This window comes from Equus asinus, chromosome 16, assembly GCF_041296235.1.
Source record: "Equus asinus isolate D_3611 breed Donkey chromosome 16, EquAss-T2T_v2, whole genome shotgun sequence".
NCBI classification, from domain to species: domain Eukaryota; kingdom Metazoa; phylum Chordata; class Mammalia; order Perissodactyla; family Equidae; genus Equus; species Equus asinus.
The window spans coordinates 13,114,212-13,129,621 of NC_091805.1; the positions used below are offsets into that span (position 1 = coordinate 13,114,212).

General features: G+C 35.5%; 1 protein-coding gene across 1 annotated transcript; it reads right to left on the reverse strand.

Moving 5' to 3' along the window:
* Nucleotides 1-5,309: 5,309 nt before the first annotated feature.
* Nucleotides 5,310-13,875, reverse strand: ASB17 (ankyrin repeat and SOCS box containing 17). The gene is made up of 3 exons (XM_014850054.3): nucleotides 13,475-13,875; nucleotides 8,078-8,357; nucleotides 5,310-5,516 (listed from the first exon to the last, which is right to left on the reverse strand). The coding sequence occupies exons 1-3, from the start codon at nucleotides 13,873-13,875 to the stop codon at nucleotides 5,310-5,312; spliced, it is 888 nt and encodes a 295-aa protein (XP_014705540.1).
* Between the last annotated feature and the right edge of the window lie 1,535 nt (nucleotides 13,876-15,410).

Here is a 15,410-nt window from a genome sequence, read left to right on the forward strand (position 1 = left end):
GGCAGAAACATACAAAAAAGCAAATCAGATGAAGATATAATTATTGTGTCATGGTACTGTATAATAGAGGTGAATACTAGAGAGACAATCCATTCTTTAATTTTAAGGTCTATTTGCTCTTCTCTTCACTACCTCTTCGCCTTTGCCTTTCTCTAAAATTATAGACCATTATCTCATAATCCAGCCTTTTAAGGTAAATGTCCATAATGTTTTAGCAAACTCCTTTTATTTCCACCTCAAAGCCATTCTCTTAGTCTGTTTCGCTTTTCTCCTCACGTAAAGTAGTCTTTTTTGGATCTAGGGGTAAGATATGCGGCAGTAGAGGAAAAGGGCAGCTTATCCTCATGCCTAGGGAAGTAATGTATTTGTTTAGTTTTAAATTTACATACAGTAAAATTAACTCTTTGTTGGTGTACAGTTTTATGAGTTTTAGCACATTTATGGATTCATAGAACCACTACCACAATCAGGATACAGAATAGTTCCATCACCCCCAGATGATTCCCTTAGTACTGTCCCTTTGTAGTTAAATCCTCTGACCCCTAACTTTAACCCAGCAATCACTGGGAATGATTAAGTATTCCTCCCCTGTTGTTTTTTTCAGAATGTCCAACAAATGGAATCATATAGCATGTAAGCTTTTGAGACTGGTTTCTTTTACTCAGAAAAGTGCATTTTAGAATTTATCCATGTTATTGTGCCTTTTTGCTGTTGACTAGTTTTCCATTGTTTATATGTACCACCATTTATCCATTCACACAGTCAAGGACATTGGGTTTCCAGTTTTGGCAGTTATGAATAAAGCTGTTATGAATATTTGTGTGTAGATTTTTGTGTGAGTGTTAAGTTTTAATTTATCTAGGTCAAAAAGTAGTAGAATGGCTACATTATATTATAAATGTATGTGTAACTTCATAAGAAGCTACCAGCCTTTTTCTAGAGTGGCTATACTGTTTTGCATTCCCATCAGCCATGTATGAGAGTTCCAGTTGTCCCATATGTTCTGTAGCACTTGGTATTGTCAGTTTTTTAAAAAAAATTTTAGCCATTCTAATAGGTATTAGTGAGTAATGCATTTTTAAAATTTTAAATTTCAGCTATTCGGATAAAGCAGTGATTTTTTTTTCCTTTTGTTCTAAATTATTTTTTAGCTGCTTTTTTAGCTTAACTTCTCTGGTAGCATATTTTTAAATCTTTCCCTTGAAGCAAAAGCTTTAGAATAGGTCTCACCCTTTTTTTTTTTTTAAAGATTGGCACCTGAGCTAACATCTGTTGCCAATCTTCTCGCTCTCTTTTTTTTTTCTTCTTCTCCCCAAAGTCCCCAGTACATAGTTGTATATTCTAGTTGTAGATCCTTCTGGTTGTGCTATGTGGGATGCTGCCTCAGCATGGCTTGATGAGTGGTGCCATGTCTGTGCCCAGGATCCAAACTGGCAAAACCCTGGGCCACCAAAGCAGAGTATGCGAACTTAACCAGTAGGCCATGGGGCTGGCCCCAGAATAGATCTCACTCTTTAAAAACTACACAAAAAAATCAAATTCAGTAATATTTACAACAGACAACATGGAACAGGCAACATACTAGGTGCTAGGAGTACAAAAGATGTCACCTTGAGGCATACCTTTCAGGTGTAGTAAAGAAGAAAACACATATTTTAGGGTTGGAACACCATGTGATAAGTACCATAATAGAGGAATATATTAAGAAGGATAGTGACACAAAAAAATGTACAATTCCTTGTGGGTCAAGGGAGTTTAGAGGATAGTAAAATATGTCAAGTGTTCAGGAAGGGAAGAATATTTTATATAGAAGGATCAGCATGTGTAAAAGCAAAGAGATGTGAAACAGTAAGCACTTTGGTTTAGCTGGAGGATAGAGTGCATACGAGAGTGGTAAAGAGATAAAGCTAGGTGTTTTGTACCAATTTCTCCTGTAGACCACTGAAGAGTTTTAAGGTGTGTTTGTTGTTAGAGGGTGGTGGTGGTAGTGGAGGGATAATGTGATTAGATTTTCATTTTAGAAAGATCATCTGGGTGGTTTCATGAATGGTTTGGGATGGGTGGTTGAAACCAGAGTCAAGGAAACCAGATAGCTTAAGAGACTATTTCAGTAGTGCAGTAGAGAGTTGATGATAAAAGGTAGGAACAATGAGAAGGCAACAGATGTGTGTGTGTGTGTGTGTGTGTGTGTGTGTGTGAGGAGAGGAGGAGAATGGAGAGGGTGGAATGGCTGGTAGGGGAGAGAAGACATTGATTTGAAAGATACTAAGGAGATTAGTGACTGATTTAACCAGATTTAGTGACTTATCCAATTTTTTAGTGAGGGAAGGTGTTATGGGTTGAATTGTGTCCCCCTCGAAAAGATATGTGAAGTCCTAACCCCCTGCACCTCAGAGTGTGACCTTATCTGGAAATAGGACAATTTCAAATGCAATTAGTTAAGATGAGGTCATATGGGAGCAGGGTGGGCCCCTAATCCAATATGGCTGGTGTCCTTATAAGAAGCTTGCCATATGAAGACATGAACACACAGAGAGAACACCATGTGAAGACAGAGGATTGGAGTGATACATCTTCAAGTCAAGGAATGCCAAAGATTGCTGGAAAACCACCAGAAGCGAGAAAGAGGCGAGGGAGGATTCCCCTATAGGTTTCAGAGGGAGCATTGCTCTGCTGACACCTTAATTTTGGACTTCTAGGCTCCAAAACTGAGACAATACGTTTGTATTGTTTTAAGCCACCCAACTTGTATTTTTTATGGCAGCCCTAGCAAACCAATACAGAAGGGAAGAGTTAAACATGATTCTAGGGAGTGATGCCATCAACCATTTTGAGAAATATGGAAGCAGTAAGAATTTCAGTAGGAAGAAGTTCCAGAAATTTAGATGCTGCTTGTTGACCACTCTCTAGCTTGGGAATGAGCCATGTGTAATAAAAGTGATGACTAGACTAAATTCATTAAGCTCTCTTCTATTTGAAGATGTAAGAAGTGGAAGGAAGAAAAGGATGGAAATTAGAGAATAGATGTAAAAAGATTTGCTGAAATATTTTACCAGACAAATCATCTGAATCTGTGATCTAGTGTTTCTTTATAAAAGCTAGAGTAAGGGTAGTTTTTTTTTACTTTCTTCATATTAACACATATTTTCAACCAAAACATATAACTATCTTATGTGCTACTGTAAAAAAATATTAAAATGTTAATATATTGCTTGTAGTATGAACTTCCTGTATACTTATTCATAAGCCTAAAATATGCTCAATTATAATTAAATGTAGTTTAATTAAGTGTTTATAAACATTTCTATAATTCAATCCTATAATGCGTTTGTACCTCATGGGATTGAAAGTAGAAGGAAGAAAAGCAAGTGATCTAGTTATATTACTACTTTGCTATTTCCATTCTGTTTTTTTAGATACTTAAATCACACAGTTGTTTATCTTAATATAGGATCAGAATGAATACCCTTTTCATATGAATTGTCAAAGTTTTGATAGTCTCCAGATGGCAATTGTGAAACAGTTGAACAGAGACAGTGAAAATGGCTTCTATCTGCTGTAATCTACTAAAATGGATCCTAAAATACAGTGATGAGCTGGGAAACAGATTCTCATTGTCAGGAACTGGGAAAGGTCTGAGATGTTTCCCTTACTTGCAAACTAGTAGTTTAGCTTGCCACAGTTTCATGTTTGCTATCATAAGACAAAAGACTCCTGGGTCAGAAACAAAGAACTTTATGACTAATGGCACAGCATGCAGCATGAGCTTCATGTTTATGTTGGTTCCACATACCCACTTCCTCTAAGACACTAAATGGTCCAGGTGGATGTACACACAGTGGATTTGTGTTACAGTTGAGGAGCTCCAAGCTTGGGAAACTCCAATCTTTTATAATGAGCTTCAAGCAAATCTGCCAGACCTTTTCCCCAGAGGAGGACATTACCTTTATTATGGTAGACATTGAGGAAAGCTTTCCTCTACTCAGACGGAGACATGCTGTCTTCCAAGGCTGCTCACTGTACATACATCCTTAAAAAGATACTCTGGAATAAGGTAGTCAGTGCCTCTTCTCGTAAGACAGACAGAAACATGAGAGACCCATAGAGAATTGTCTCCCAGTTATCATTTTTGTGTTGCAACAGTTTCACCGTATGCTTATAAACTCTAGTACCCCAGATATTCAAAAAGAAAAGAGCTAAAAAATTGTCATAGAATAAATTTTATGTTTTGAAAGGTAAATTTCTTTGTAACTAAAGAACATACAGATTTAACTGATAATATTTTCATTGTGATGTAATTTTGCATCACAATTGTTCTTTCTTTGTATCAAAATGCATGTAATTTGAGGGTGGGCAAAATGAGTGAAGGAGGACAAAAGGTACAAACTTCCAGTTGTAAAATTAATAAGTCCTGGGGATGTAATGTACAGCATGGTGACTGCAGTTAATAATACTGTATTTTGTATTTGAAAGTTGCTAAGAGAGTAAAAAAGTTTTCATTACAAGAAAAAAAATTTGTACCTGTGTATGGTGATGGATGTTAAATAGACTTATTGTAGTGATCATTTCACTATATATATATATATATGTATATATGTATACATAGAATTATTATGTTATACACCTGAAACAAATGTAATGTTATATGTCAATTATATCTTAGTTAAATTTACTACTGGGCTAGTATTTAGAGGTATGACATACCAAACACCAAAGCTCCATATTGTGATTTAAGGCTAATTATTGCCAATATAATCCATTTCTGACATCCTATTCCCAACCCCCACCCTTTCGTTGACTAATTCTTCACCTTGTATTTTTGGTGACTATGGCTGCTACGGAATTGTAAATTGTTCTCAAGGAATGGATCACATCTTAATTTCCTTGATTTTTCTCTACTACCAAGCACAATATTTTATTTGCAAACAAACTCAATAAATATTTGTTAATATGGATATACAATATAAAATAATATTTACCTAGCTTAGAATGTACTAATAATAAGGGGTCAGAGTTCAGAATATTAATATGACCAAAATTTTCACAATAACAAGAATGCTCTCAGACAAAAACAGCTATTAAGAACAGATAAAAAGGGTAAATCTAAAATATAAACAGGCGCGTATGATTTGTTCTACTGTTTAGAAAGGTAGTGGGCAGAGCCGTATGTTGATTTGAAAGTGATTCATTTAGGATGTCATGTGAAAATATATTTCAATGCAGTAAAATTTGCATGAAGTTAATAGTTTATTAACTTGTAAACTACCCATTGGTGAGCATCCTTAAAGAATTCAGGAAAAAGACGCATATTAGCTTTCTAAATTCAGATAGTTCTGTAGACGAACAGGAATTAGAAGTGAAAATATTCCATTTGGGAGCATATTGTTGGTCAATAGTTGAGCCCTGATGGTTATTCTGCAAAGATGTAATAGTTCACATGGATCTTTGTATCTTGTTGATGGAATGTAGTCCAACCAATTCGAAATAATTGGACATCTTCCTAAACTTAGCTGCGTCTGAAGAAAAGGGAAATATTTTAATTTGGTAATATTAATCATTAGATTAGTCCAAATTAGCATTTTTGCTTTATATTTAAATTCAGAAAATAGATCTTAAATTTATATAACCCTTATATTTTTTTCCAAAGCATTTTCACCTGAGGCAAGTATTTTTATTCCCATTTTATTCTCACAATGATCCATAAAGTTTAAATATGTCTAAAGACACAAAACTTTATTTCTTACAACTATGAATCTGTATGTTTTTAATTTTAGACAAATCAAACACTGATTTTTTTTAGCTTCTCCTTCTAGAGTACTGTTGTCATCTTGGCTATACACTAGAATTATGTAGGGAACTTTAAAAATTACCGCTGCTGCGGTCCCACTCCAGAAGTTCTGATTCAATTGGTCTGGGGTTGGGCACAGACAACGTAAATCCTAAAACTTCCCCCAGGTGATTCTAACCATTGTAGAGTAAAATTTTATAGTGCAGAGCCACGAGAAAACTTGACAGGAGGCCTGTCTATATGAAAAGATAACTTTTTAAGTTTTATTTAAGATACTCTTTTTTTTTTTTGAGAAAGATTGTCCCTGAGCTAACATCTGTGCCAATTTTCCTCTATTTTTTTGTATGTGAGACACGGCTACAGCATGGCTTGATGAGCAGTGTGTGGTCTGCACTTGGGATCCAAACCTAGGAACCCTGGGCTGCGGAAGTGGAGCGTGTGAAGTTAACCACTATGTCACCGGGCTGGCCCCAGTTAAGATACCCTTTTAAAGATTTAACTCTAGAAGCCACATGTTATTAGGTTGACTTAGGAGTAAAAGACATTGCTGTATTACAGAGATACTTTTCCAGCAGAACCTATGTTCTTGTAGACTACATGACACTTTTACTTAAATGATATATAATTTTTCATTATTTGGTAAACAGCTATTTAAAGAATATCTACTATATGCTCAGTCTTGAGCTCAGTACTTGGGATAATTAGTAGCGTACGCAAAATAGACATGGTCTTTGGGATCACAGGACCGTGGTCTAGAGGTAAGATATCTAAATATATATTTACAATAAAATTTATGAACTACAATAGAGGAAACTACTGGGAAGTGTGGAATGTAAAGCAGGTGCATTTAAAGTGTTGTTTAAGCTGGTTTTTATGCCATCCTTCACCTTCTTGCTTGATGCTACTTTACTTTAGCTTATTAAACTGCAATTGACTGGAACCCACCTGTAAATTTTTTGCTACTCAGGCAGGTGATTTTGATCAACTCACTCTATACTAGTACTTTTCTATTATGATTGTACCTCAGGAATAGCTTTCAGGGAACTGGTTGAGAATGTCCTATAAAAATTGTGCAGGACTAACACTGGAGAAGGACAAGCAAATTACTGAAGATGCAAAATTTTTAATATTTTTTTGTTTTACAAATTGGTAGCCAAAATAATTTGACCAATTTGCTTTCCTTACAGTTGGCGCAGGCATGATTGATTGATATGCATTGTTGAGGTTTAAAAAAAAAAAAACTCAGCAGAGTTTTATCTTGATAGGAGTTTATTTCTGAAGTCGTACTTTAAGGGAAACTGCTAGATTCCTTGGGGATTTGACTGGTTTAAATTTGTAGGGGTAGCTTTCTTTCCCTTAAGCACACTTATTTTTTGCTTGTAGTCGACATGATACAATTTGATGCTGAAACTTGCAGTTCATTTTGACAGGGTGAACATGCCCTCCATATGGTTGATTTTTTTCTCTAAACCTAGTTTATTCCAGAAACTGGATCAAGAAGAAGCCCTCCACGTTTCTGAGGGATAGATATTGTCAATTGAACAAATATTTTGTCTTTATGTATATTTTTATGCTTAAAATTGTTTTGCGATTTTGAAAATAAAAATCTGTTTCTTGCAGGGCCAGCCGGTGGTGTAGCAAAGTTCGTGTGCTCTGCTTCAGTGGCCCGGGGTTTGCCGGTTCTGATCCTGGAGGCAGACCCACGCACCGCTTACCAAGCCATTCTGTGACAGGCATCTCAAATATAAAATAGAGGAAGATGGGCACAGATGTTAGCTCAGGGTCAGTCTTCCTCAGCAAAAAGAGGAGGATTCATGGTGGATGTTAGCTCAGAGCTAATCTTCATCAAAAAAAAAAATCGTTTCTTGCTTGGTATGTGATTGTATTTGTGAGGAAAAATGTAACTCTCATTTAAAAATATTCTATTGGAAAAGAAACCTGTTAAATTTTTAATTTATTGTGTTTTTAAGAGACTTAGAAATCCTAATAAACACAGGTTACTATGTAATTAGAATATAATAACAACATACATCTACTTAATAACTACTAAAGTAAACTATAGACTTTTAACATTCTTTCAAATTTAGAAGACATAAAATTATAAAATAAAGGACTAATGTTAAGATAATTTGGATTTCACCTATTTTTAATGTATAAGCACGTACTCAATGACTAGTTTTCACTGGATGTAATCCAAAGATTAAAAATTAACTTCATTCTTGCCTCACAGTTTTATCTTAAAATTGATCACTATTTGAGCCCAAACCCAAAGAACAATATTTTGCTTACCTCTATTTCCATGACTGAAATGACAGAAAGCACTCTGGAACATAGCGCTAAACATGTTTTGGCATCTTCTTGGATGTCTACCAGTGTGTGATCAAACATTATTTTCACTCTTAAAGGGTAGAGCAGTATTGTTAACACAACGTTGATAGGGTTTTTTTCTCTTTCTAAGATTCCATATTGCAGGAGTATTTTTAAGATATTGGATTGCCTCGTCTGAGCTACGTAAAGTAAAGGTGTGATGCCACTTAATGGGCTTGGGCAGTATACTGGTGTGAAAGTTCTGTGAATTAAACAAACAAAACCTCATTGAATATAGAATTAAGAAAGGTGGTAAACATTTTGTCTGAACAGTAATGGGAAAATAATATTAATCTTAAATATTAAATGTCTTAAATAACTTTTAATATAACTTTACCTTTATATATAATATATCTTAAAAAGAGTTTTCCACTTTATGAATCTAGACGAAACTAAAGGTTAAAAAATGAAACTCTGAGCCTGCCTGATGACACAGTGGTTAAGTTCGTCATGCTCTGCTTTGGTGGCCTGGGGTTCACAGGTTCAGATCCCAGTCATGGACCTATGCCACTCATCAAGCCATGCTGTGGCAGCATCCCACACACAAAATAGGGGAAGATTGGCACAGATTTTAGCTCAGGAGCCCTCTTCCTCAAGCAAAAAGAGGAAGATTGGCAACAGATGTTAGCTTGGAGCCAATTTTCCTCACAAAAAAAGGAAAGAAAAGGAAACTCCTACTACACATTTAAACCCCTTTACATTTGTAAAAACAAACAAAAAAAGATTTACAATGTGTGGAAAGTTGCTGTTTTTGTTTTTTGTGGGGTTTTTTTGCAGGGAAAGATTTGGTCTGAGCTAACGTCTGTTGCCAATCTTCCTCTTTTTTTTCTTCTTTTTTTTCCCCAAAGCCCCAGTGCATGGTTGTATATCATAGTTGTAAGTCCTTCTAGTTCTTCTACGTGAGCCGCTGCCACAGCATGGCTACTGACAGACAAGTGGTGTGGTTCTGCACCCAGGAACCGAAACATTGCCTGTATGTTATCCTGGAGCTAAGACTTGAAGGATTACTAGGTTTTTGCCGATTAAAAATTGGAAAGAATGTTTCATTTACAAACAGAAACTAACATTGGAGGAGTGTTATACCTGAACTAGCTATATCAAATGAATGTTTTGTATTACATACGTTCTCTCCTTGAAGTGTATTTGGGAGTTCTAGAGACCTCCCCTGTGGTGATTCCCTTGTCAGGAGCTCTAAAACATAACAGTTTGAAAATCGCTAGACCAATTAGTTTATCTCCAAAGCTTCATTGAGCTCTGAAATGTCAAGATTTTGTGATAAAAAAAATAGTGTGGTGTAGTGCATAGTAGTATTTTAGACATGAAGGAGTGGATTTTTGTCATAACCCTGCCAGTGGTACTGTATGTATCCTTTCAAGTTTTTCATATAAATGTATATACCCTTTCCTGGAATCATCTCCAGATCAATATTGTCCTGGACGTCTTATCTTTTTCACAAATACTTCTAACACATATCCAAAATTGAACTCCTAAACTACTTCTTCTGTATTCCCTATCCTGCTTATTGGTGTTCATTTTCCCAAATCACTTCATCAGACTCTTTCACGTTCCCTCAATTTGTATATGTTCTTCCCGTCCCTTTTCAATTCTGGGGCAAGTCTTGCTCATTGTATAAGACCCTAACAAGCCCTTTTCTTTTCTTTCTTTTTTTTGAGGAAGATTGGCCCTGAGCTAACATCCGCTGCCAATCCTCCTCTTTTTGCAGAGGAAGATTGGCCCTGAGCTAACATCTGTGCCCATCTTCCTCTACTTTATATGTGGAATGCCTGCCACAGCATGGCTTGATAAGCAGTATGTACGTCTGCGCCAGGGATCCAAACCGGTGAACTCCGGGCCACAGAAGCAGAGCACACAATCTGCTATGCCACTGAGCCAGCCCTCCTAATTTCTTTTATGAAGTATTCTTTGATTATCTGACTTTCCTCTTACTCCTCATAGCACTTTGTACATACCTCCATTAAGCCCTTATCATTTTAGACAGCTTGCTTAAATGTCTCTAATCTTTCATTTTCTCATCTTCAAAATAAATGAATGAGCAAGACAAACTATAAAAATTTAAGCTTTACAAGGGCAGTAATTTTGTCTGTTTAGTCCACTATTATATCCCTAAATGCCTAGAACAACGCTTGGCCCATAGCAGATACTCAAATATATCTTTTCCTTTTTAACTTTTTTTCTTAAAGATTGGCACCTGAGCTAACAACTGTTGCTTATCTTTTTTTTTTTTTTCCTGCTTTTTTCTTCCCAAATCCCCCCAGTACATAGTGGTATATTTTAGTTGTGGCTTCTAGCTGTGGCATGTGGGACACTGCCTCAGCATGGCCTGATGAGCAGTGCCATGTCCACTCCCAGGATGCAAACCAGCAAAACCCTGGGCCACTGAAGCGGAGCCCATGAACTTAACCACTCGGCCACGGGGCCAGCCCCTCAAATATTTTTTAATTGATTTTTTTTTTACTATTATCCTCAAAAGATATTTCTGTGCAGTCATGCATCACTTAATGATGGAGATCCATTCTGAGAAGTGCATCATTAGGCAATTTCATCCTTGTGCGTACATCATAGAGTGTACTTACAAAACCTAGATGGTACAGCCTCCTACACACCTAGGCTACGTGGTACTAATCTTATGGGACCACCATCCCATATGCAGTCCGTTGTTGACCAAAATGTCATTATGTGGCATGTGACTATATATATTCCTTAAACTTACAGCTTCTTAACTTAAACTTGCAGCTTCTGGGCCTAACAAGATTTTAGTGAAATGCAATCATTTAAATTTTCCAAAAGTCTAATTTATTCATCTTGATAAAACTTAAGAAGATATTCGACTTAAGAGTCTTACAAGTATGGGAAATTCAGTGGATTTAGAGGACAAAAAAATACCTCAAGTGGCCCTTGTTAAGATTTAGAGATATGGTTGATTTTAAGATACTAAGATTGACATTACTTTTAGAAGATATTTTGGACCACAAAATGTTGAAAATATAAATAAAACTCAAATTGGTTTAAAATGAGATTTAAAAGTCTAATCTGTACCCAAATGACATATGATTAATCCTCATGTTTAAAGAGCATGTTACGGTAAACCAAAATTTTTTTAATCTGTACTGACAGTTAATTAGAACAGTACTTATATGGATGAAGTGAGGCAGGCAAAGCAAGAATCAGTTTTTAAATGTAAGGTTAATGAACTGAACCCTCTGTATCTGAAAACCTGTTATATACACTTATGAAATGGGACATATTTCCATATAGACAGGCAGAGAATGATTCAGTTTTGTAGCTATAATAATTATTTCTAAATTTTTTCTACGATTTCTCCTTTGGTTTCTAGCTGCCAGATTCAATAGCTGTTTCTCCATAATAATTTTATCTCTGATATTTAAACACAGTTGACTTTCTTGAAGCCATGGTTTTCCCTTGACTTAATGGGACCATTCTCTCCAAGTTATGCATCTACTTCTTTGACTATTTCTTCTCAACCCTCTTCCACTGGTTCTTCTTCCTCTTCCATCAACATCTAAGTAAAGTAGATGTGGCCTTTTGACTAATTTTCATTTAACTAATTGTTCTCGGGCAATTTTACCTGTAAGTGAAACCTCAACTTCTGTCTATTAATTTATTCAACAAACATTTGTTGAAAGCATGCTATTACGCCAGGCACTGTTTTAGATACTTGGGATACTTGAGTGAACAAAACAAAGATGTCTACTTTCTTGCTTATATTGTAGTGAGGGGTAACTGATAGTACAGAATGAACGTAGCAAATAAGCAAATTTTATAATATGCTACAAGGTTTGATAATTGCTCTAGGAAAAAGAAAAAGTAGAGCAGATAAGGAAAATGGAAATGCCAGGGGGTTTTTGGAAAATGAGGGCATTTTCCAATTTTAAACAGGACAACAGGAGAGGACATTACTGAATGGTGATGTTTGGATAAAGAAGACGTTAGGCATTTGGATACTTAAGGACCCTAAAGCAGGAGATAGTGAAGGAGGAGTAAGTGTGGCTGAAAGAGTGAAAAGAGTGGGGAGTAGTAGGAAATGAGGACATAGGTAATGGGACGCTGCATCATGTAGAGCCTTGTAGATCGCTGTAAGAAATTCATCTTTTACTCTAAATGGAATAGAGGAGCCACTGGAGATTTTGAGTAGAAAAGCAAACAGGATCTTGCCTTTGTTGACAATTTGTTATGGGACATAAGGAGGGAAATCACTTAGCTTGGTACAGGGTGATTAACAGTGGAAGTGGTCAAATTCTGTATATGGTTTGAAAGTAGAACCAGCAGATATCCCGACTGATGAGATGTGGAATGTAAGAGAAAGAGAGACATCAAGATGACACTGTCTAGCCACCTACTGCACATCTCTACCTGGATATCCCTTAGGCAATGCAAACTCATATGCAAAGTCTAAACTGACTTTGTAGGTCTCTTGTAATCATCTTGATAGGTTTGTCGCATGACCATTGTGGTAGGCTGAATAATGTCCCTCAGTATGACAGAAGAGATTTTGTAGATATAATTAAGATAAGAATGTTGAGATGGGAGATTATCCAGGGTGGGCCCAATGTAGTTACTACAGTCCTTATAATAAATATCAGAGAAAGATAGAAGCAGAGACAGTGAAGGAGATATGACTCTACAATGCTGGCTTTGAAGGTGGAGAAAGAGTCCATGCACCAAGGAATGCAAGTGGCCTCCAGAAGTTGGCAAAGGCAAGGAAACAGAAACCCCCCTAGAGCCTCTGGAAGGAACCAGCCCTGCTGACATCTTGATTCTAGCCCTGTAGCCTCAGCTGAATCAGGTATTTAACTCGATTCTGAAGAATTTGGAGTCAAATTTATCAATATTTAACATGCAAATAGGGAATTATTATGTTTAATATTGCTAAATGAATATGTTTGTATATTCTGAATTATACTTTGAAAGTCAATTTATATACATACCATAAATATACATTCTCAGTATTCTCAAAAAAGATATCACAGTGTTTCACAAAACAATGTCTTTGTCTAGTTAGAAAAATTTAAATTGTCTAATGTATTACCTTGAGCACTAACATGTAAGCTTTATGGAGCAGAACCAGTAGTAATTTATTGGTACATAATGTACATATAGGTAAAAATTTATTGGATAAGTAATCAAGGAATGAAGGAGTGAATAAATAAATGAGCAGTCAAATTAGGATTCCTCATTCATATATAGCCACTATGCATATTCATTTAACAAAAAAGTAATGGTATAATCTCCTAAAGAGAAATTTTCTCCTTTTATGGTGAAAATATTTGAGATTCTTACCTCCATATCAGTGCCAGGTTACAGCTTCTGTCTTGAATATAGTCTTTTGTCTTCTTGAGAAGCAATTCCACAAAGTCAGGATTACTTTTTCTGACAAAAACCCAGTACAGAATTATATTCACACATATTTCAGTAAATTCAAGATTAAAATTTACTTCGAAACGGTATCCTGATGTTTCCACAAATGCAATATAATCTGTGAGTAGTACGTCAAAGCCATCCAAGTCCATGTACCTCAGAATTTTTGCCAGTGTTCTATAAATCTTAGGTTCATAGCAGTGATATCCCCACTGACCCAAAAACTGCAAGGATGGTCTTTTAGCAATTTTATCAATGAGATTGCAGAATATGTTGCTTCTTGGACAAGAAGTCTTATGACACAATTTAGAAGACTTTCTCATTGCTCCTTAAGGCAACAATATAGAAATAAAATCATAGGAAGGCATTCTGTAGTCCTTTGGCTACATATTTTGATAATGTGGTAGGCTTCACTCCACAAACAGGAAGATCCGTTTCAACTGTAGCCAGAAAAAGTATCATATGAAATATTACCATAAAGAACTGGATGACATCACAATAGGTGAAGATCTGTCATCAGCATATGTCAGAAATGTGGGATATTATATGTAATGAGTGACATTTGAGAATATATATTGGACAATAATGGCATGTGTGAGAGCTAAGATATAATATTTTTAAATTCCTAGGAATTCAGCTCAAGCTGGTATGTATGTTTATCAAGTACTCAAAGCACAGTCTATACATTAGACAAAATGATATTAATAATTAGATTGTTTATTCTTTTTAGGCTATCATATAAACAAAGAGATGATAGTGAGATTGAAAAATTTCAAGTACTATTGGTCTCATGTTCTGTATGTTCTCATTCAATCCTCATAGGATATTTTCCCTGATTCATAGTTGAGGGCACTAAGGCTTAGTAGGTTAAGTAACCCACCAATAGCCACTGTATTGATTCTCAAAAAAGATGTCATACGATATTAAATAAAATTTGGAAACTTTGTTTTAGAGTTTTAAATTTTGTAGGGATTATTCCTTCTATAAACTAGGCAAAGTATATACAATATGGGCATTAAAGGTACCTCAAACTCGATATGGCATCCTTGCCACAGTAAAATAAAGGAGAAATATGATCGTTTTTATCATTGTTTAGTAGTTTATGCTTTAGCCACCTTTCTGTTAGATTTCTGTTAAACCTTGGGTGTATTTATTAGCAATTTTAAAGGTACTTAAATGTTTTCTTTTTCCTTTTTCGTATTTTTCTTTAAATCACATGAATGATGTCTTTTTAGTAAGGGGAAATTATGACTTTGGGTATACTATAATACAATTCCACTAATATTGCATTTAATTTTATAAACTCCAAACTCTCTTTTCCTGGGATAGCATGAAAACCTAATTAACTGTTGTCATCTTTCTGTTAGTTTTTTTTCTGGGTGTTTTAGTAATTCTTTGCTGTTCCTTTCTTCTTCTCTTGCTCTCTTCCCTTGTGGTTTCATGGCTTTCTTTACTAATATATTTGATTTCTTTCCTCTTATTTATTTGTTTGCTTATTATAGGTTTCTGGTTTGTGATTACCATGAGGTTTCTATGTAATATTCTACGTGTATAGCAATCTATATTGAGTTGATATTCTCTTTAGCTTGACCTTTTTCTAAAAGCTCTTCCCTTTTAATCCCCTCCTCCCACATTTTATGTTTTTGAAATCATATCTAATCTCTGGATTTGTGCATGTCTATCCATTACCATCTTATCATTGTAATAGGTAATTTTAGCAGTTTTGTATTTTAACCTATATATCATCTTCATAGGTGGTTGATCTGCTACCTTTACTGTATTTTTGCCTTTACCAGTGATTTTGTTGCCTTTTTTTTTTTTTTTGATAATTTTCTTATCCCTGTTTGTGGTCTTCTCT